The sequence below is a fragment of the Coregonus clupeaformis genome, chromosome 10, assembly GCF_020615455.1.
Source record: "Coregonus clupeaformis isolate EN_2021a chromosome 10, ASM2061545v1, whole genome shotgun sequence".
In the NCBI taxonomy this organism is placed as follows: domain Eukaryota; kingdom Metazoa; phylum Chordata; class Actinopteri; order Salmoniformes; family Salmonidae; genus Coregonus; species Coregonus clupeaformis.
In genome coordinates, this window is record NC_059201.1 from 37,251,766 (window position 1) to 37,275,726 (window position 23,961).

Here is a 23,961-nt window from a genome sequence, read left to right on the forward strand (position 1 = left end):
AAACAGGGAGGAACTTCCTGGAATTGCAAACACTCACTTTCGTTTTCCTTTGTAAAACGTTCAAAAAAGTTTGCCGCCGCGTGCCTAATGAACACGACCCAGTACACAGTGTGATGGCACAGACAGAGGTCCTTTTACATGGGGACTAAGTGTGTGTCCCAAATGGCACCCTATTCCCTATATAGTGCACAACATTTGATCAGGGCCCATAAAAAGTAGTGCACTATATAGGGCTCTGGTCAAAAGTAGTGCACTAGGGAATAGGGTGCCACTCGGGACACAATCTAACATACAGTACATACATCTGATAAAAAATTACTCTTCCTCTTACAGTAAAGCAAACATAATCTGATTAAATTAATCAACAGATGGTCCATTGGATGAAGTCAGAGACTGACATTAAAATACAGCAATATGAATGAGTCCTTTTCTCCCTGAAGTCACAGGACAGTGTCATGAGTGCAACAAGGGTTTTTGTATTTTCTCTGCTGTGATTGGTGATCGGTGACCCCAAGCAAGCACTTCCTGGGGTCACTGGCGCTTGGCCTTGTAGGGTCGCGAGCGTTTCCTGCGGTCTGGTTTCCTCTGTTTGTGTAGACGGCCGATGCTCACTCCCTGACGACGACGCACAGAGATATTCTGCTCGACCAGACTAGCCAACATGCCTGGGGAGAGAAGGAGAGCGAGAGATCAGAAAGAACTCCATTGATTTAAAGAGGTTCCTGTAAAATTGCCTCTGATCTAGTAAATGTTATATCACATTTTCCTACATGAAATCAGATAAAAACAGTTGTCAGAGAGGGAGATGTGGAGAGAGAGCACCATTTGTGGACCACTCTCAGACAGTGTGGGTCTCTGACTGCACAGCAGGGAGGTTAAATATAGAACTCAGGGATTAGCTAATAAGCAGAGAAAGAATAAGACCGGATGTGTGTGCATGCATGAAAATCCACCTTTTGTTCTACCAAAGGAAAGGGGTGAGAGGTGGCCTTACCTTCTTGTGCCAGCATGGATATGAAGGTGCAGATGAACTCGTCATAATTATGGGTCCTTCTCTGGTCATCGATCTGGTCAAAACACAGTTCAACATTTTCATTAACACAACAACATACAAACACACCACACATAACACACACATCATCACATAAACCCACCCACATAGCTTTGGATTTCTGTGATCAAACTCATTAACCCCACTACTTAGGAACTGTATTATTCTGTATAATAACCTTGTATTTCTTCCTCTTCTCCACCTCCTCCTTTAAAAACACTTCATAGTTGGCGATGTCCGCCTCCACACACTTGAGCAGAGCAAGCAGCTCCTGCAGGAAACAAGAGATAGAGAAGAAATCAACTAGGTGACATTTGGTTATAACATCAATCTGTTATATACAGCAAGTCAACCTCTAGCTCGAATGAGCCAATAGACACACAATACAGCGAAAGATGATGAATTTGAAAACAAAGAGAAAGAGATGCTAAATGAGAGTGGGAAAGAGGACAATAACTCCAAAGAAGAAAAAGAAAACGTGAAAAAAAGGATTGAGGAGCCATAAAATACAGAAATCTCCAGATGTTTCTAGCAAGAAAGAAAGAAAAAAATAGACTTACTTTAGGAGAGTATTTTTCCCCTGAGGGCTTGTTGCTTCCAACGGTTTCCGTGGAGATGACCTTTCCCTTGCTGGGCTTGACATCTTTGCTCTCCTCCTCTTTCACCTCCACCGATGGTCCCTCCTTACCTTCCTCCTTCAAACCTTCCCCCTTTCCTGCTGGGTTGCTCCCTTGCTCTTTGTCTTTTACCTTCTCTGGAGCGCCTGACTTTTCTCGCTTGGACCCCTCAGGATCAGCTGCACAGGCACAGAAACAACATCTATTGAGCAATAAACCCCAACAAAGATTCATCATTGCACACTGTATAAAAAAACCAAGAGTTTCTTATTAGACAAATTCAGGTAGTCCCTCCCTGTTTCAGTCCATTTTCTTCCGTTTAGTTTGTAGTGAACACGTCCCAGCTATTAACTCACCATCAGATTCAGCGGTGTCACCTTCCATACAGTTCTGTCTGGCTAATAGGAATGTGTATTTTTCCCTTTCAAGACGATTTGATACTTATCTAGATACATGGGCTCCGATAGGATACAGGAACGATACGTTTTAGTGCGATTCGGTTTGATTAGAGAGCGAATCGATGAGAGTCGGTTCGATACGATGCACTAACATTTGTTGCATAAAAATATTCATTTTACATTCAAAATTACAATCTGCTTCTGATGGAGCTCATGAGTTGGGTCTCTCTGAGCTGGATCTGTGTGTGTGTGTGTGTGTGTGTGTGTGTGTGTGTGTGTGTGTGTGTGTGTGTGTGTGTGTGTGTAAATGACGTACACTACCAGTAAAAAGTTTGGACACACCTACTCATTCAAAGGTTTTTCTTTATTTTTAACATTGTAGAATAATAGTGAAGACATCAAAACTATGAAATAACACATATGGAATCATGCAGTAACCAAAAATGTGTTAAACAAATCAAAATATTTTTCATATTTGAGATTCTTCAAAGTAGCCACCCTTTGCCTTGATGACGGCTTTGCAAACTATTGGCATTCTCTCAACCAGCTTCATGAGGTAGTCACCTGGAATGCATTTCAATTAACAGGTGTGCCTTCTTAAAAGTTAATTTGTGGAATTTCTTTCCTTCTTAATGCGTTTGAGCCAATCAATTGTGTTGTGACAAGATAGGGGGGGTATACAGAAGATAGCCCTATTTGGTAAAAGACCAAGTACATATTATGGCAAGAACAGCTCAAATAAGCAAAGAGAAACGACAGTCCATCATTACTTTAAAACATGAAGGTCAGTCAATACGGAATATTTCAAGAACTTTGAAAGTTTCTTCAAGTGCAGTTGCAAAAACCATCAAGCGCTATGATGAAACTGACTCTCATGAGGACCGCCACAGGAATGGAAGACCAGAGTTACCTCTGCTGCAGAGGATAAATTGAAGTCACAGACACATCTCAACATCAACTGTACATAGGGGACTGTGTGAATCAGGCCTTCATGGTCGATTGCTGCAAAGAAACCACTACTAAAGGAGACCAATAATAAGAAGAGACCTGCTTGGGCCAAGAAACACGAGCAATGGACATTAGACCGGTGGAAATGTGTCCTTTGGTCTGGAGTCCAAATAGGAGATTTTTGGTTCCAAGCGCTGTGTCTTTGTGAGATGCGGTGTGGGTGAACAGATTATCTCTGCATGTGTATTTCCCACCGTAAGCATGGAGGAGGAGGTGTTATGGTGTGGGGGTGCTTTGCTGGTGACACTGTCTGTGATTTATTTAGAATTCAAGGCACACTTAACCAGCATGGCTACCACAGCATTCTGCTGCGATACACCATCCCATCTGGTTTGGGCTTAGTGGGACTATCATTTGTTTTTCAACAGGACAATGACCCAACACAACTCCAGGCTGTGTAAGGGCTATTTTACCAAGAAGGAGAGTGATGGAGCGCTGCATCAGATGACCTCAACCCAATTGAGATGGTTTGGGATGAGTCGGACGACAGAGTGAAGGAAAAGCAACAAGTGCTTAGCATATGTGGGAACTCCTTCAAGACTGTTGGAAAAGCATTCCAGGTGAAGCTGGTTGAGAGCATGCCAAGAGTGTGCAAAGCTGTCACCAAGGCAAAGGGTAGCTATTTGAAGAATCTCAAATATAATATATATGATTCCATATGTGTTATTTCATAGTTTTGATGTCTTCACTATTATTCTACAATGTAAAAAATTGTAAAAAGAAAAGAAAAACCCTGGAATGAGTAGGTGTTCTAAAACTTTTGACTGGTACTGTAGGTCTATGGTGTAGGTACTATGTAGGCACCTGAGCTGAGCCATAAGGGAGACTAGGTACCACCCCACTACCAGATTAGAGGGGGGCAATGTAGCCAGTTTTCTGTTCCCCCACTTTGGTTCTGAAATCACCATCACCCACTAATTAACTTGTCATTTCTGCAGAAGTGTTTGAGCTAGTAATGCATCAAAATGTATCGATTCCAAATTAGCTATGACATAGCCAATGAATATAAAGCACAACTTTGGATTTCACCCCATCTCAAAATCGAATGGTTTTGACAATTTGGACGTTTTTACGGCGCCATCTTCTCCTCTCGCTTTGGCCATGCAGTGCACCTCGCAAAAGTGATTGCTGTCCTCATTATGCAATTATCACTTTACCCTGTATATCTAAAAATGACCATATACACTGACATAGACTGACCAGGTGAATCCAGGTGAAAGCTATGCTCCCTTATTGATGTCACTTGTTAAATCCACTTCAATCAGTGTAGATGATGGAGAGGAGACCGGTTAAAGAAGTATTTTTAAGCCTTGAGACATGTGTGCCAATCAGAGGGTGAATGTCAAAATATGTAAGTGCCTTTGAACGGGGTATGGTAGCAGGTGCCAGGCGCACCAGTTTGTGTCAAGAACTGCAGCACTGCTGGGTTATTCACGCTCAACAGTTTCCTGTGTGTATCAAGAATGGTCCACCACGCAAAGGACATCCAGCCAATTTGACAACTGTGGGAAGCAATGGAGTCAACATGAGCCAGCATCCCTGTGGAATGCTTTGGACACCTTGTAGAGTCCATGCCCCGATTAATTGAGTCTGTTCTGAGGGTTAAATGGGGGGGGTGCAACTCAATTTTAGGAAGTTGTTCCTAATGTTTGGTATACTCAGTGATTGTTTAAAGCTAAACTACCAAAACTATTGCTGATGGTGAACAATCAAAATAAAATATATTGTCAGCAGGTACAGCCAATGAAAGTTCTGTCTCCTATAGCTTACTTCTATTCCGGTAAAACACAATTTTCAACAGTGTATAGATAACTATAACCTAGCAAATGATATAGGTAGTTACTCAACTAATAAAGCCTAATATCATGCAAGCTATTTTAGCAATTGAATGCTGAAGGTGCCACGCAGATGTGCGAGATCAGGCAGCCTACCTCGCGTTGGTCAGCGCGCGAAGCTGGGCACAGTGTGCAGTTTGACTAAGCTACCGATATTGCCTGGGATTGTTCGGCATGCAAAATGACTGTCAACACAGTTACATGCAAATCAACACTGAAAGATGAGAGGTATTTTCAGAAGGTAAAAATAACGTAATATGAGCAAAACATTTTCGTGAACCGCCGATTCGTAACGTTTGAATCGATTTTCTGACCGATGCATGCTACATTTGGATCGGTTTGTGGTCCGCGGATCGATGCACTTGTATCGTAAACATTTGAATCGGGGACCGATGCGTATCGGTGAATTGTTACATCCCTACCAGTTAATGCATTGTTTAGCTCTTGCATGTCCAGAGCTGTGTCAGTCTGGTATTAGATTAGTATAATCCAGGTATTAATATGGTTTATGTAATTAGGTCTGAAGGTAAGCAGCTGCTCTTTGATAATAATCTTAAATCGAGTGCCCATGTTCACTTCCCCACAGGTCCAGTCTCTCACTCTACCTATCTCACACACACACACACACACACGTCCATCCATCCATCCTCACCGGGTGGCGGTACAGCATATATAACCCCGTCCTCCTGTAGATGCAGCAGGGCGGTGCTGACGGAGGGCCCCAGCTCTCTAACAGCCCGGTTGTGTCTGGCGTCCAGCCTCAGCAGACCCTCGTCCTCCCCGAACAGTACCCGGGACAGGTGGGACGCCACGGGGCTGGAGGGCCGCGTTGCCACCTGGGAGCGAGCCGGGGAGCGCAGTGGCGAGTTGAAGGCGCTGCCGATCTCCGAGGCGGTGTCGGTGCTCTCGTTGCTGGGCGTGGGCGAAGGCTGCGAGGCGGCGGTGATCACGATCCCCCCCGTGCGGCCCTCGGTGCGGACCGAGAGGGGCGTGGCCAGAGCGTCCTTCCTCTGGACTTCCTTCTTGAGTTTCTCGGCCAGGACACTCAGCGCCAGCTTGGTCTCCACGCCGCCGCCGCCGCCTACACGGCCCGTACGGGAACGCAGGCCCGCCTTCCGCCTGAACCTAAACACACACACACAAACTATCAAGTACCGAGGGGAACATTTTGGATTCAATTAAAAATAAGTGGTACATCGCTTTTTAGTCTGAATAACACCAAACACCTAAGGCCTTTACCACAGTCTTAATGGAAACACCATGCGATATGGAGCTGACCATAGAAATAGAATGGAAACATAATAGAATAGAATGACCATAGAAATAGAATGGAAACAGAATAGAATAGAATGACCATAGAAATAGAATGACCATAGAACTAGAACAACTCTAGTTGTGTGGAGCTGACCTGGTGGGTGTGCCCGCTGCTGTGACAGTTTCTACCTCCCCATAGTCATCATCATCAGAGTAAGGGGGCTGGTTTGTGCCAGGCACCCGGGGACGACCTACCCCCGTCACCCCTGCCGCAAGGTCCTCCTCCTCCTGTCAATCACAGAGAACAACCAATCATCTACCTTGTCACGGCAAACATATAGTATTGGTCCATGGGGCCGAATCCTAACTTGAGATATGTGTATGTAAGTCAAGCCTGTTGTGAAAATCATCACGCATTGATGTTAATGAGAGTTATGTGAGGAAATTTGAGTTGTGTCACATCATAACCAATCCCCCTCCTCCTGACCTGCATGGGGGACTTGGCATAGTTGTGGTTGTCCAGGAAGGCGGGCAGGCGCGGGACGATTAGGGTGGGGCTGTTGACAGGCTGCGTGGCTCCCCCTCTCCCCGATGGGGCGGTTGGTTTCCCCATGGCCTTCCCCTTGATTGAGGGGCTGGGAGTAGACTGGGACTGGGCTGCTGCACCGTCCGCAGAACAGGGGGAGAGACAGTCAGAAATTCATGGATGTCAGTGGAACTGTTGCAGCACATCATACCCTGAGACAGGATGAACCCCAAATGGCATCAAATTCCCTTTATGGTGCAGTACTTTTGACCAGAGCCCATATGGTTATGGTCAAAAATACTGCACTACATAGGCCAGGGGTTCTTAAACATTTTCAGCCTGGGACCCAAATGAGAAATTCTGTGTTTTCCTGGGACCCAAGCTTAGTGGGTCTATAACTATATGTAACTATATGTAAATATATATATATGTAAATATCAGTACATTACATTGCCCTTATGCCTAAAACAAATGCCATATAGACAAAATTCAAATAACAATGAAATTAAATATTCATATAAATATATATTCATGTTTATTTCCCCCATTAAAAACACTCTTACATATCTGTATAGGTTGGAACTGTTGCTGTTAAAATACAATAAATCATTTTTCATTCTGAACTGGAATAAACCGATTATAAACGAAATAAACGGAATAGGGTGCCATTTGGGACACACAACGGACTCACAGAAACCCTTCTTCGTGTCTATAAAGGTCATCTACATTGGGGAGGTTGGAGCTGAATGTAATACCTGTGGGAGGAGTCTGCTCGGCCCCCTGTGATGTAACAGGTTGAGGATCTGCCTCTTCTTTTTTGATAGCAGGGGGCGTGTCCTCCGAGGGGGAGGAGTCCTGCTGCTTTCTGTCCTGGACTAGCTCTGGCTGGGTGACCCGGATCAGCTGGAGAACAGGTCACATTCAAGTCAAGTCAATCAGACACACGTGGTCTATTGGTATGGGTGCATTCGTTTTAGCTCGCCAGGGGCACTGGTTGGGTAGAGTTTGCACATTTTAGACCATTCTATTGATCCTAAAGTGAAATCTCTGCTTAAACGGGACACCGGGCAAGCTAAAAGGAACACACCTGATCAGATACACCCCAGTGAGAAAGTGTGGGTGTGTGTGTATCAATTGGCTCCTCTGTGCGTGTTTCCTGACCTGCTGTAATCCCTCCAGAACGATCTGTCTGTTCCTCTTGAGGATCTCTAGTTTGGACTCATACTTCACCCTGCGGTCAGGAACCACTGCCATCAGGTTGAAGCGAATATCATGGTATGGCTCTCTGAGAGGCGAAAGAAAAGTGTGTGAGTGAGTGTGTGTGCGTAACATCTCATTCAGTGTTACTGAGGCAGGAGATTGGCCTCGGACTCACCCAGCTGTGGCCAAACCAATCCTCTCCATGATGACCCGTCGCGCCTTATCTGTCCACTCCTCCTCCTCTCCCCATGGCCCTGTGAGAGCGAGAGAGAGAGGCGAAGGAAGAAGAAAAGCTTTCATCTCGAGCCCATGTGGTCACCCTATTGACCCTGGCCAAGAGTAGTGGACTACATAGGGGATAGGGTGCCATTTGAGAATGAGCCATTGTGGTCTCACAGTAGTCATCAAGTGTTGTATTGTCACACAGTAGATTAGAGAAGTCATAGCAATGTGCTTTCCTTGACATTCCAGCTCTATGAAGACGCTAGGCCAGGGGTTCTTAAACTTTTTCAGCCTGGGACCAAACGAGAAATGCTGTGTTTTCCTGGGACCCAAGTTTAGGAAAACATGCAACTATAAATAAATATCAGTAAATGTCATTGCCCTTATGCCTAAAACAAATGCAAAATAGACAAAAACAAATAACAATGAAATTAAATATCCATATAAATATCTATTCATGTTTATTTTCCCCCATTAAAAACACTCTTATATATCTGTATAGGTTGGAACTGTTGCTGTTAAAATACAATAAATCATTTTCATTCTGAACTGGAATAAACTGATTGATCACATCACACAGATGAAGAACAGAACACACACTCAGTTTTTGATAGTGCAACACTAAGTAACAGTACAGATGAAATGATCAGGCCTACCGTACATCTTACTGTAGAAAGTAATGTTGAAAAAAAGGTTGCAACTGTTGCTGTTAAAATACAATTTTAAAAATTGTATTCTAAACTGGAATAAACTGATTGATCACATCACACAGATGTAGACCAGAATAAAACACACACAGTCCTAATGAGAGGTGTGTGGCTGGTTGAAGTTTTCAACAATCATGTCTATTCTGGGCTCAGTTTTTGACAGTGCAACCCTGAGGTCATGCTCAGCATTGAGTCTATTTCTGTACTTGTTTTTTAAGGACGCCAGAGTTGAGAACCCTGACTCACATAGGTATGTGGTGCCAAACTGGATCAGAACATCTACTGCTTTCTCAGGCAGGCAGGAGACCGCTTCCTGCTGTAGATAAGCAACCCAGAACTGTGAGTGTTTGCCTCAAAAAGCATATTGCTTCAATCAGTTTATTCCAGAATAAAAATGATTACTTGTATTTTAACAGCAACAGTTCCAACTTAGATTTGCTTTCAACAATAAGTGTCTACAGTAAGATGTACTGTTACTTAGGGATGCACTATCAGTAGCTAGCTAGCTTGCTTGCTTGCTTTGGCTAACTTTAGCTAGCTAGCTATTAGCTGTGTACAAGGGGATTGTTTGGAAGAGAAACTCACATCTACAACTATGAGAGATAGTACTTCCTTATTTCTGCTTATCGTCACCTGTTGACAAAATGACAACAATGCCTTGCTAGCTGACTTACTTTTCCACTGTCGAAGCACTGTTTCCTGAAGCATTCTGCCCTGTTCTGAAAGAACTCCCTGGGTTCCTCGTTATTTCTCAAAGTTTGTATGAAACCAAGAGAGAGAAACTCATCGCTGTATTTGCGTTTCATGATGATTGAGCTCAGTCAGAACTTGTGGCTAGCTTGAGTCCATTTGATGACAGCGGTGAGTGATGGCGATTGGGAATGACAAGTCAGTGGCTGACAGCGCATCATCTGCTGCTGATCTTCAATAAAACTGCAGAAAAAAGATCTGGTAAACCGCGAAGCACACGGGCATCTCCCTCCCACTCGCACAGCTGCCAAACTAAGCAGAGACACCACTGCTAAGCAGAGAGCGCACTGAACAGAGAGCGCAGTTGCACTTGGCCAAATCAATTCCAGTAATTAAATGAAAGAATAATACATTTACTCTGACAAATCGCGAGCCACCATTAACGAGCCACTTTGGGTCGTGACCCATACTTTAAGAAAGGCTGCGCTAGGCTGTCTCAACGTGAGTGAGCAGTACTACGCTGCTTCCTTTAGTCCATCACAGTGTGCAGTCTCACCGTGGTCAATGGGGTATGCCTTGAGGCCGTCTAGCTCAAACAGGCGGTCTTTGATGGGCACGTAGCTGACAAAGTGGAACGCTTCCATGGTCCGCACGGCACTAATCCCGTTCTGCTTCTCCGGCAGGTGCCTGGGCTCCGGTCTCCATGGAAACAAGAGAAGGAAGAGGAGTAAGAATCATTCATGGGTGGCAGAGTCACATTTGTACAAATCAGGGTTGTATTCATTAGTGCACACCGTAGCAAAAATGTTTTGCAACAGAAAATGAAAACAACTGTTTCTAATTGATCAATTTCAGGTAGGTTACTCCCTGTTTCAGCCTGTTTATTTTCATTGTGCCTACTGAATAAAACCTAGTGGTAGGAAGGGAGGGACATATGCAGCAGCGCCTCCTACCTGGCATGGCTGTTGTGTGCTTTGGCCAGCTCTGGGGCATTTCCAATGGCGTAGCCTTTACTCTGAAAGAACATGAAAGAAAGCGATGTAAAATTTGATTATAATCCTAACACCACAGCAGAAATAGGAGAGAGGTAGGTGTGTGTGTGTGTGTGTGTGTCCTCACCTCTGGTCCGAAGCCTTTAGTGAAGGTCTTCATGCGGCTGAGGGTAGTGCCCAACTCAACCCCACTACAGTTGAGGAGCACGCTCAGAAGTGCATGGGTGGCGCAGGAGTTGGGGATCAGCTGGGCACAGAAATAATAACAGTGTAAAGGAACTCAATGAACTCAAAAGAAAAACAATGCCTTCCTATGACACAGTAGGAAATGATGGAATGCACCACATTCTGACAACAATATAGCCTCCATGCATGCAAATCACTATTACTGCAAACTGACTGCCCTGAACCTTATAGTCAAGGATTAAAACAGACTCACCTGGTGGGCAAAGAACATGTCATTAACAATGTCATCATCAATGACAGAGGTCTCATCCACCAAGGTGGAGACTTTCCTCCTAGACCTTCGCTCCTCAATCCACTTGAACAGGAAGATGAAGCCATAGACAGGGCTGGGTGGGGGGACAGGAATCAAGAACATCAGAAAGCTGTCCACATATTTGGGTTTATACACTAGTAGGCCTAGGCTATATATACAGTGGGCTTATAATAGTGATGCTTTCAGAGTTTGTGACACAGTGACAGTGGCTTGATGATCATTGCTCCATACCTTGGACACTTGCTTTGTAGGTCATATATCTCCTCCACCTGAACCCCCTTCACACCTACATTACAAACACATATGCAAAATACACAAAGGGATGCTCAAACTATGTGCTGCTTATCCAGTACAGGTTTACTTTATCAACCAAACAGTCAAATCAACTCACCAAAATCCTCCACCAAGAGCGTGAATAGCCCTGCACACACCATAAGAAAACACACGTTAATTGAAAATGTAACACAATGGCATCGGTCATACAAACAGAGACATTGTAGGTAATTCCTCCTGCTGGTGCAACTAACGTTAATGAACAATGTACTAGCTAACTAGTGTGGAATTGATATATTACAAGCTACAGTAACTATCTATAGCCCTGCGCATCAATCTATATAACGTTTTTTGCTACTAAACGTATTAATGTGTTTACTGGCAGTAAAACATATTGAGATGATCAAACATTCTGATTGCAGATTAGATTATATCTGACAAAGAATTGTTCGCTAACATTCGCAGCTAACGCGTTAGCTTCTTACCCGGGTCACTCTCGAGTTCCAGCCACCCTTTGTTCATTTTTGCATGTAATTACAGTCCATCGACTTTTGGCTAAGTACTCCGCCAGTCCATCGTCACAGAAACACTACAAAAGTTTTACCCAATTAGCTAACGGAACGAAGACAAATTCACTTCTAAAACGTCGCAGTTGAGAGATAAACACAAAAGAACGACAGCTTGGACGCTTTAATTTTACGTCATTTAGGTGCGACTTCGATAGAGTCGCATTCAAGACTACTCCAGCAGATGGCGCCATACTTTGTCGTGATGAACAATTACAAGCTCTAATTCCTATGCTATTAACTAAATTATTTAGTGTTGCCGAGTACAGCATAAACTAAAATCAAATATGAATTTTGGGCCTTTCCTGATAGCAGTTTTGGGCTGCTTTTAAACAGTTTGAGTCATTCGAGTGTGCCTCCGGAACTGAGTTCTAGCGAGTTGTTTTTACATCCGTGCAGGGGAACATTGTTACTGTTACCCTTGAAGAAACCGTGAGGGGAAATTAAAAGAAATACAGTTAGTAAAAAAAAAAATATGTATTAATCATAAACATATCATCAATTCGATTTCCTAAGGGAATGCAAAACGTAAGTACATCGTTTGCCAACTTTTTGATTCGAACTTAATTTTTGTTTCAGTCTAACAATGTTACATAATGGCTTTCTTGATTAGCCATCCTCTGGACAATAGACGTTGGCTGAAAACAGCGATTGTATGGTAACATTACGCTAGTTCACTAACAACAACAAGCTAGCTAGCTGCTCAATCACGCACGCACGAGCTAGCTAACGTTAGCTGGCTGTATTTGGTACGACTTGTTTGTAAAATTTTATGGAAATCGTTAAACGTTAGCTAACTAATTGTGAGAAATTACCTAAGCTAACTAGCGTAAAATACATTGTCTTGGCTTGTGATCTGTTTATAGCCAGACATGTGCTAACGACGTTAGCTAGCTACCTACAATATATCTTAGCAATATTTCATCTCAGATTTGCGTTTAATAAGCCAACATCTCACTATCCAGCTAGTTAGCGTGCTAATAACAGTAGCTATTATGTTGATGTTTGCGAGTTAATAATGACATATCTGACGATGGGCACAAGGTAGAAAACAACAAGTAAGCCAGCTAGGTATTTTCTAATGATGTGCCCCCATTCTACCTAGTTAGCTACCTGTTTATGGTTGCACGTTATGGCTACCTACAGAAGCTAGAGTTGGTTATTATCTCTTGCATTTAGCATTTTATGTAACACACTGCAGTATAATTGCTCAATATTGTGTGTGTGTGAGAGAGAGAGAGGGGGGGAGTGAGTGACAGTCAGAGTTTAATGTTGGCATCCAGATTAAAGTGATTTGCAGGAATATTGACATTGTTGTTTGGAAACTCAGATAGTTCAGGAATATGTATTTTCCATTTTAATGTGGTACAATACCAAAAATGTGATATCTCATTTTTTTCTCCGAAATTCAAGTAACACAAAACTATCACGCCAAGGTGCAACAACATCTTTATGTCCTATGATTTGACACATTGAAATGTCAACAGAATGTAAAAATATACAGGGGTTGATATTGATTTGCCATGGGGATCATAGACTGTAGTTTTGATATGCAGGTGTGAGTGGGGGAGAAGAGGTATATAATCCACGTGCTGCTCAGTGTAGTGGTCATACAGTTAATATTTTATCAGCAGCTGTGCAGGGGTGTGTAAATATTTGATGCTGGACATGCACGTGGGTCGTTCCATGTCATTTCAGCAAGCCATGACACCCACCATCTCAGATTGCTCTGAAATCGTTTCTGTAGTTAGAAACAGATTAGATTACCATTCCTGCAACATTATTTTGTTGAAATATTTTGATCTCTGAGAAATTAAGCTAATTGGCCATTTAAATTTATAGGATTCATATAATAATCAATAAATATAGTACCTAATATCCGATTTGGACCTAACTTTTTTCTAACAGTGAATAAGACATGAGGTATCCAAACAAATGGTCAAACACCACCCACAGACCCTTTACTTACCATGTAAGCAGTCTCTGGACAAGGCTGTATTTCCGCTGCAGTCATTTATATGTGGTGCTGAGCCACGGCAAAATCGCCACCATGCCCAAAAAATATGGAACATGAAAAAATATTTTTACCAAGGTGCACTTTGAAGATGATAAAACAGTCCACATTAAATGTTCCTCTGCAAACAAAACGACTAATGAATAGAAACTATCTACTATGGGGTCTATCTATCTATATCTGATTTATCTATTTACCTAGTTGGCTCGGATTCCAGCTTTCCATTCCTACTTTATTTATTTCTCAACTCCTAAATATGTGTTGAGTTTTTACCAGCGGCAACCTTAGGGTAAACCACCACCCAACCTCAAAATAATTTTTGGTGAATGACTTGACTTAAATTGTGATGAGACAGATTACAATTTTTAGTTGAGCAAGAGTAGTGGCAACCAGGGAATGTGTTGGAGGGGAAAATGGTGACGTGAAGTGGTTTCTGTGACAAGTACAGACGTGGCGTATTGCCCCAAGTTATCCTAACAGATAGGCCTACATTATATTCACTGTGTTTACGTTTTTTGGGACATACAATTCATCAGTAGGATGCTAACTAATTAAAGTACAGCATTTGGAATCTAGCTAAGGATTAGCCCAATAAGGTAAATACAGATAGGCATGGGGTTGCCTACTGTATTTGTTTATAGACACTATGCTCCATCAGTTGAGCCTCAGGTAATTATGCTTATTGCTAATAGCATACCTGATAATATAAACCACACAGGCTATATGCATGGACCAATATTTAAAAAATCATTTTAACAGATAATTTTACTGATATGTTATTGGACTCATTTCTGGAGGTGGAAATTATATTTTAAATGGTGTCAGCATAATTTTATTTTAATTCAATTTGGATTAGTAAATCACCAGAACTGAGCTTCTCAGACATTCTACATAGAAATTATCCACGACCTTTTCCCCCACTGCTACACATTTTTCCAGAGGAAACACTGGGACAAGGTCTGACAGCAACCCATGCTTTGGTTTTGTTTACCTGGCTAACGTTTCAGCATTTATGGCACATCCACATAGGTACCATTGGGAACTTGTTTGTCTGCCCAATATTAAAGATAAAAATTGGCTGGGAAAAAAATGGCATAAATCAAAATATATACCAGTTCCATTTGAGGACAAAAATGCTGACGGCTGCGCCACACAGGTTACAAAAAGGCTGTGAAGACTTCTTCGATGTTCCGATCCCATGGCACTGGGTTTATGAACTGATATACAAAACAACGATTGATTAAAAAAATGTTTTTACATTTTGAATTATTATACAAAATTCTTGCTACCAACAAAATATTATATATATATATATATATATATATATATATATATGCAGTGCATTCGGAAAGTATTCAGACCCCTTGACTTTTTCCACATTTTGTTACATTACAGCCTTATTCTAAAATTGATTAAATTGTTTTTTCCCCTCATCAATCTGCACACAATACCACATAATGACAAAGTGAAAACAGGTTTTTAGACATTTTAGCAAATGTAGTAAAAAAATAAAAAACAGAAATATCTCATGTACATTAGTATTCTGACCCTTTTAAGTTTTTTGTATTTTTTAGTTTTGTTATTTTTTTACCCCTTTTTCTCTCCAATTTCGTGGGATCCAATTGGTAGTTAGTCTTTTCCCATCGCTGCAACGAGCCGTGCATCCTCCAAAACACAACTCAAAATGTGAAAACTCCAATGTGTTGGAGGAAACACAGTACACCTGGCGACCGTGTCAGCGTGCACTGCACCTGGCCCGCCACAGGAGTCACTAGTGTGCGATGGGACAAGAACATCCCTGCCGGCCAAACCCTCCCCTAACCTGGACGACGCTGCGCCCCATGGGTCTCCCGGTCGTGGCCGGCTGCGACAGAGCCTGGACTCGAACCAGGATCTCTAGTGGCACAGCCACTGCGCCTCTCGGGAGGCTACTCAGTACATTGTTGAAGCACCTTTGGCAGCGATTACAGCCTCAAGTCTTATTGGGTATGTTGCTACAAGCTTGGCACACCTGTATATGGGGAGTTTTCTCCCATTCTTCTCTGCAGATCCTCTCAAGCGCTGTCAGGTTGGATGGGGAGCGTCGCTGCACAGCTATTTTCAGGTCTCTCCAGAGATGTTCGATCGGGTTCAAGTCTGTGCTCTGGCTGGGTCACTCAAGGACATTCAGAGAATTGTCCTGAAGCCACTCCTGCGTTGTCTTGGCTGTGTGCTTAGGGTCGTTGTCCTGTTGGAAGGTGAACCTTTGCCCCAGTCTGAGGTCCTGAACACTCTGGAGCAGGTTTTCATCAAGGATCTCTCTGTACTTTGCTCCGTTCATCTTTCCCTTGATCCTGACTAGTCTCCCAGTCCCTGCCGCTAAAAAACATCCCAACAGCATGATGCTGCCACCACCATGCTTCACCGTAGGGATGTTGCCAGGTTTCCTCCAGACGTGACGCTTGGCATTCAGGCCAAAGAGTTCAATCTTGGTTTCATCAGACCAGAGAATCTTGTTTCTCATGGTCTGAGTCCTTTTGGCAAACTCTAAGCGGACTGTCGTGCCTTTTACTGAGGAGTGGCTTCCGTCTAGCCACTCTACCATAAAAGCCTGATTGGTGGAGTGCTGCAGAGATGGTTGTCCTTATGGAAGATTCTCCCATCTCCACAGAAGAACTCTGGAGCTCTGTCAGAGTGACCATCTTGTACGGCAGATAGCTTAGTGGGTAAGAGCGTTGTGCCAGTAACCGAAAGGTCACTGGTTCTAATCCCCGAGCCGACTAGGTGAAAAATCTGTCTGTGCCCTTAAGCAAGGCACTTAACCCTAATTGCTCATGTAAGTCGCTCTGGATAAGAGCGTCTGCTAAATGACTAAAATGTAAATGTAAATGTTCTTGGTTATCTCCCTGACCAAGGCCCTTCTCCCCCGTTTGCTCAGTTTGGTCGGGCGGCCAGCTCTAGGAAGAGTCTTGGTGGTTCCAAACTTCTTCCATATAAGAATGATGGAGGCCACTGTATTCTTGGGGACCTTCAATGCTGCAGACATTTTTTGTACCCTTCCCCAGATCTGTGCCTCGACACAATCCTCATGGCTTGGTTTTTGCTCTGACATGCACTGTCAACTGTGGGACCTTGAATAGACAGATGTGTGCCTTTCCAAATCATGTCCAATCAATTGAGTTTACCACAGGTGGACTCCAATCAAGTTGTGGAAACATCTCAAGGATGATCAATGGAAACAGGATGCACCTGAGCTCAATTTCGAAGTCTCATAGCAAAGGGTCTGAATACTTATGTAAATAAGGTCTTTCCGTTTTTTTTATTTTTATAAATGTGCAAAAATTATAACAACCTGTTTTTGCTTTGTCATTATGGGGTATTGTGTGTAGATTGAGGATTTGTTTTTAGAAATCCATTTTAGAATAAGACTGTAACGTACCAAAGTGTGGAAAAAGTCAAGGGGTCTGAATAATTTCAGAATGCACTGTATATGGGGCATACAATCATGTCAGCTTTGCAGATTTTGCTGTGAAGAGATGGAATCACTTGATCGTCTATTTTGGTAGCTGGTTTCTGGTCATAGGTTCAGGAGTGGCTAAAAAGTCATAATATTGTTCTAAAATTAACCCTACAAATAGCACTGTTTGGCGATCTGGGAAGCCATAGTCAATCAATCAACAACATAATACTCTTAGCAAAAATATAAAAAATGTAATTACAATCTGTTGATTAATATTTGATTAGAAATGTTCAGAATCTATGTAAGACAGCACAGTTGAAAAATATATGGCACAAGGAAATCAAGAGAGGCTGTTCAATGGAGATACGTGGGATGGGCTGAGAGGTGGATTTAATCTGTAATAGTTAATCATCTGTAATAGTTGTCACTGAAAATAATATACACTGAGTATACCAAACATTAGGAACACCTTCCTAATATTGTGTGTGTGCCTCTGAATGGCACACATACACAATCCATGTCTCAATTGTATCAAGGCTTAAAAATCATTGTAGAATCCATGCCCCGGAGAATTTGGGCTGATCTGTAGGTAAAGGGGGATCCGACCCAGTACTAGATGAGTGTACCTAATAAACTGGCTGGTGAGTGTATATAGGTACCATTGACTTGCATTGGATTTGTCCCACAAATGCAAAAAAGTTAGTATTTGAAACAGTGACCAACAAAACCAAATCATGGGTTGCTGTCATACCTTGTCAAGACTTCTTACAGGGTAAGGAAACAATGTAATTTGGGTGAACTAACCTTTTTCACCTAATGGCAGGAACAGCACCATCTAGTGGTAAGAACATGGTCATATCAGGATGTAGGATGGGACATAAACCTAACAACTTCAATGACAAATTTCTCTGAATGGGAAGAAAACCATCACCAAATTCACTGGGGATACATTACATAGGATGAAGAAAAAATACTCAGAGCCGCATCTCCATACTACTTGTCAGACACAGAGAACTAATACTATATACTTGTTGTTGGGGTGGGATTGGCGTGGGGGGTCCGTGGGTGGCTTTTGACCATTCCTTTGGATTCCTCATGTCTAACTCATTGTTAGAAAAAAGTTTGTTTGATATTGGATGTTAGGTACTATATTTATTGAATAATAGATTCATCCTATAAATTGAAATGGCCAATTTGGATGCAATCAATTAGCTTAAATTCTCAGAGATCAAAATATATTTTAACAAAATAATGTTGCAGGAATGCTAATCTAATCTGTTTCCAACAACCAAAACAATTTCAGAACAATCTGAGATGGTGGGTGTCAAAATCCTCTTTCTTGTTCTTTTTGAGGTGGATTGACCCATGTATTATTGAAAACCTTTCAATACTCTCTGAGTATTGTCTGAATCTGGCTGGGTCACCATGGATACCGATTAAGGTTTGAGCTGTTGAGCTTCGTAGGGTTTGAGAGTGGCAGACAGTGATCTGTGATTCTTTCTGATTCTGACTGTGTACGGTGCAGCAGCTTCCTCTGACAGATTGGACACTAGGTTTTTTTCACACTAGGTTTTCACCTCTAGTGTCTAGTGTGTCCTCTCAATCAATAGGAAACATGAATAACGCAGAGATGTTATGTATAGCCTATAGGTTATGTTAATTGATTACAATGTTATTTATATTTTGATCAACCAAAACAAACTCGGGATGGTTGTGTGTGTTGACATGGTCCTATTGCAAGGGTAGGCAACTATATTCAGACACGGACCAAGTTTTGTCGGTGCGGATGGTCAGGGATCCGGAACATAATTATAATAATTTGTACACTGAAAATTGACCACAAGCAAGTGTAAAAAGAGATTGTATTTGAAAATAACAATAATTTCATACCTTGATTACATTGAGACACGATCACGGCAATTGTTTTTGCTGAAATCCTGGGGATTTTAGTCTTTTGACCCCAAAAAACGAAAACATGTTTTACCTAAACTTTGAGGGGCCAGAAAATATTACTTGAGGGCCCCCTGTTGCCGACCCCTGTCTTATTGGATTCATTTGAGTGGCTAATCATCACAGATAGTTTCCCCATATCAACTGACGACCTAGTATGCGCCTTGCCAAGCTTGCTGGTCCACACATTATGAGAAACATGACACGAGCAATCTAATTTCTAGCTTTGTAGCACACTCTGCAGCTATGTCATTATTAGGAGAACAGTAGGCAGTGAGTGAGAGAGAATGTTTATTTACCATTGGGTAAGACATCCTTCTCCTAAAAGAGTGCACTTGCGCACATCTCCTCCTCATGGATTGAGAAGCATAGGATTGGTGTAAGTGGCTGAAGGGAGTTTCTACAATTGTTAAATTCTTGACGGGAGTGTGCAAGTGCACACTTGGGAAATTGGGGACGCAGCCTCTGTCTGCCAGTGTGTGTGGGTGGGAGGCGGGGGGATGTGACACTCAGACCTGACGGTTGTTGCATAACCATCTGAAGGAACAGTGTACAGGCTGACAGCCTTTGTATGTGGGGTGAGAGAAAAGGGTAGTGACCACTATGCTCTGGGTGTCTTGGGATAGCCTATATATCCTGCTGTTTAACTTAACTCACACAAGGGAAGGCACAGGCGGTCTGAGTGGCAATGGCCTGTTATGGAACTGAGCTCTTATGTAATTGGCCAGCTCTCTGACACTCTTGCCGCCTCGCTCGCTCACACACACTCTCACAGAGCTCCCTGTCCTCTTTTTATCTCTGACACTTTGAGAACGCTTTAGGAGTGAGGAAGGTAAAGCAACCTACCAAGCAACGACAGTTTGTTTTACTCTATTGCTCTATTTCATGCATGCCTCTGTCATAGATGATGAATGTGAAAATGAATTGATTTATTGATAATAACCGACTTGCTGATGTGATTAATGTAATCATGCTTTTGGTGTTTTTCCACATAAATGTGTATCCTATTTTCCATCCTGAATAAGCAAAGGCTTTGATTTCTGGTCAAACAGATGGAAAAGGGGTCTTAGACCACATCTACCAGAAAAAGTCAAAAGGTATTAGAAATCAATTTTATTTGTCACATACACATGTTTAGCAGATGTTATTGCAGGTGTAGCGAAATGCTTGTGTTTCTAGCTCCAACAGTGCGGTATATCTAACAATTAATAATAACAGGAATAACAGAATATTATAATATAATATAAGGAATATAATAATAGCAGGAAGTGGTACAGGTCCTAATCCAGGCACTTGTCATCTCCCGTCTGGATTACTGCAACTCGCTGTTGGCTGGGCTCCCTGCCTGTGCCATTAAACCCCTACAACTCATCCAGAACTCTGCAGCCCGTCTGGTGTTCAACCTTCCCAAGTTCTCTCACGTCACCCCGCTCCTCCGCACACTCCACTGGCTTCCAGTTGAAGCTCGCATCTGCTACAAGACCATGGTGCTTGCCTACGGAGCTGTGAGGGGAACGGTACCTCCGTACCTTCAGGTTCTGATCAGACCCTACACCCAAACGAGGGCATTGCGTTCTTCCACCTCTGGCCTGCTGGTCCCCCTACCTCTGCGGAAGCACAGTTACCGCTCAGCCCAGTCAAAACTGTTCGCTGCTCTGGCACCCCAATGGTGGAACAAGCTCCCCCACAACGCCAGGACAGCGGAGTCACTGACCACCTTCCGGAGACACTTGAAACCCTACCTCTTTAAGGAATACCTGGGATAGTATAAAAGTAATCCTTCTACCCACCCCCCCTACCCCCAAAAATAAATAAATAAATAAAATATATATAAAATAGAAAAAGATAATAGAAATATACTCTACAAATATATGTAGAAATATACTCTAAAAATAAATTGTGAAGTGGTTGTCCCACTGGCTATCATAAGGTGAATGCACCAATTTGTAAGTCGCTCTGGATAAGAGCGTCTGCTAAATGACATAAATGTCATGTAAATGTAATTCACAACAATACACACAATCTAAAAGTAAAAGAATGGAATTAAGGAATATATAAATATTAGGATGAGCAATGTCGGAATGGAATAGACTAAAATACAGTAGAATAGAATACAGTATATACATATGAGATGAGTAAAGCAAAAATATGTCAACATTATTAGAGTGACTAGTGTTCCATTTTGAAAGTGGCCAGTGATTTCAAGTCTATAGGGCAGCAGCCTCTAAGGTGCAGGGTTACGTAACCGGGTGGAAACCGCCTAGTGATGGCTATTTAACAGTCTGATGGCCTTGAGATAGAAGCTGTTTTTCAGTCTCTTGGTCCAAGCTTTGATGCACCTGTACTGACCTCGCCTTCTGGTTGATAGTGGGGTGAACAGGCAGTGGCTTCAATAATGTTGAAGGAAAGACCTCTGCCAACTAATATCATCACTTATATTTAGCTTTGTATAAATTATTTGCCTTCTGTAAGTTTAAGAAACATTGCATTGTAACGGAATTTCTGCAATTTAATTGGCTACAATGGGAAATCATAGTAATCACAAACCACAGTTGGGTTCACACGTTTGGACAGTAGAGCAGTGTTTCCCAACCCTGGTCCTCGAGTACCCACAACAGTACAACGTTTCGCCTTGACAAACGCACCTCATTCAACTCATTGAAGGCTTAATGATTAGTTGAATCAGGTGTGCTTGTCCTGGGTTACGATACAGATGTGTACTGTTGGGGGAACTGGAGGACCAGGGTTGGGAAACACTGTAGTAGAGGACAGTAAAAAGTAGAGTACAGTAGTGTTGTCACGATACCAGAATTTTTACTTCGATGCCAGGTTTAGTATCACAATACTCAATAATAAAACAATACCATGGCAAAAAAAAATAAGGCATATTAGCCAAAGTCACAGAATGGCAGATGATCCAGACAGATAAACTCAGCTTCTGCTCTTTTCAATCGTTTTTATTTTTCAGAGACAGCCATGTATGCGTTAATGAATCAATTACACAATCATACAAACAATTTGACTTTGTTTTTACCAATCTAACTAAATAACAGCATAATGGTAATCATTTATTTGAATGGTAAATCTCTATTGATAAACTGGGTAAATCAATATGTAGCCTAGGCCCATACACAATACAGGGGAATGCATATTCAATAGGAGTGTGTGCATGCATTGAGTTATTGAGCTTGTTTTGGCTGATTTCATGGGGCTACAGATGGCAAACAATCTGTTTCCCTTCCATTTGGGACTTATTTTATTGTACTGATCAACAACATTTGCATAGAAGTAGCTTATTTTGTAAAAGTGAGCTTTGTCTCTTTAACCAGTAATGACGTCATTCACAAGGCAAGAGGGAAGCAGCCCGACGGAGCCTTATTCAGTTCGCTGAGGCAATAGATAATATTTGGGAGAGACGTGAGAGAGAGGTCGATCAGCTTTGAAATCAAAATATTTTGTGTTATTGTTTGCAAACAAAATACTGGGGAAGTGAATTGATGTTGGCTTCAGCTGTAAGCTAGCAATGATAGTTAGCCTACAAAGCTGGAAGATACCGGTATCGTCTTGCATTGTAAAGTGTTCTAGACTGTATGGACATTGTTTTGCGAACAGTAATTAACAGTTTCAAAATGCTGTGTCGCATTATTAAAGTGTGTTAACTTCTGTGCAGCATGAGTGGGGAGCTAACATGATGCAGCCCAGACTCCCAGTGCAGGCTAAGTGGAGCAGGCACGGTGGGGAGCTAACATGATGCAGCCCAGACTCCCAGTGCAGGCTAAGTGGAGCAGGCACGGTGGGGGAGCTAACATGATGCAGCCCAGACTCCCAGTGCAGGCTAAGTGGAGCAGGCACGGTGGGGAGCTAACATGATGCAGCCCAGACTCCCAGTGCAGGCTAAGTGGAGCAGGCACGGTGGGGAGCTAACATGATGCAGCCCAGACTCCCAGTGCAGGCTAAGTGGAGCAGGCACGGTGGGGAGCTAACATGATGCAGCCCAGACTCCCAGTGCAGGCTAAGTGGAGCAGGCACGGTGGGGAGCTAACATGATGCAGCCCAGACTCCCAGTGCAGGCTAAGTGGAGCAGGCACGGTGGGGAGCTAACATGATGTAGCCCAGACTCCCAGTGCAGGCTAAGTGGAGCAGGCACGGTGGGGAGCTAACATGATGCAGCCCAGACTCCCAGTGCAGGCTAAGTGGAGCAGGCACGGTGGGGAGCTAACATGATGCAGCCCAGACTCCCAGTGCAGGCTAAGTGGAGCAGGCACGGTGGGGAGCTAACATGATGCAGCCCAGACTCCCAGTGCAGGCTAAGTGGAGCAGGCACGGTGGGGAGCTAACATGATGCAGCCCAGACTCCCAGTGCAGGCTAAGTGGAGCAGGCACGGTGGGGAGCTAACATGATGCAGCCCAGACTCCCAGTGCAGGCTAAGTGGAGCAGGCACGGTGGGGAGCTAACATGATGCAGCCCAGACTCCCAGTGCAGGCTAAGTGGAGCAGGCACGGTGGGGAGCTAACATGATGCAGCCCAGACTCCCAGTGCAGGCTAAGTGGAGCAGGCACGGTGGGGAGCTAACATGATGCAGCCCAGACTCCCAGTGCAGGCTAAGTGGAGCAGGCACGGTGGGGAGCTAACATGATGCAGCCCAGACTCCCAGTGCAGGCTAAGTGGAGCAGGCACGGTGGGGAGCTAACATGATGCAGCCCAGACTCCCAGTGCAGG

At 43.1% G+C, this 23,961-nt stretch overlaps 2 protein-coding genes across 3 annotated transcripts in view; one reads left to right on the forward strand and one right to left on the reverse strand.

Moving 5' to 3' along the window:
- Window positions 1–227: 227 nt before the first annotated feature.
- Window positions 228–11,964, reverse strand: LOC121575486 (ubiquitin carboxyl-terminal hydrolase BAP1). The gene is made up of 17 exons (XM_041888603.1): window positions 11,758–11,964; window positions 11,391–11,420; window positions 11,231–11,285; window positions 10,940–11,072; window positions 10,628–10,747; window positions 10,462–10,523; window positions 10,065–10,207; window positions 8,065–8,143; window positions 7,851–7,974; window positions 7,445–7,592; window positions 6,651–6,823; window positions 6,318–6,451; window positions 5,562–6,034; window positions 1,612–1,847; window positions 1,230–1,322; window positions 995–1,067; window positions 228–665 (listed from the first exon to the last, which is right to left on the reverse strand). Exons 1-17 carry the CDS (start codon window positions 11,792–11,794, stop codon window positions 532–534), a joined length of 2,247 nt encoding a protein of 748 aa, XP_041744537.1. The 5' UTR covers window positions 11,795–11,964; the 3' UTR covers window positions 228–531.
- Window positions 11,965–12,258: 294 nt separating this feature from the next.
- The window catches only part of LOC121574651 (helicase ARIP4-like), a 34,559-nt gene continuing 22,856 nt past the window's right edge, over window positions 12,259–23,961 (forward strand). For both annotated transcript variants that reach the window (XM_045222992.1, XM_045222993.1), the window contains exon 1: window positions 12,259–12,366. The gene's annotated coding sequence lies outside the window, so the exon portion shown is untranslated. The remainder of the gene's footprint in view (window positions 12,367–23,961) is intronic.

Excerpts from the sequence above, each read along its gene's own strand:
- LOC121575486 (XM_041888603.1), bottom strand. The coding sequence starts at position 11,794 with ATGAACAAAGGGTGGCTGGAACTCGAGAGTGACCCGG. Across the intron at positions 1,848-5,561 it reads ATATGCTGTACCGCCACCCG|CTGATCCTGAGGGGTCCAAG; the intron begins GTGAGGATGGAT and ends GTGCCTGTGCAG. Across the intron at positions 1,068-1,229 it reads AGAAGAGGAAGAAATACAAG|ATCGATGACCAGAGAAGGAC; the intron begins GTTATTATACAG and ends TGTTTTGACCAG.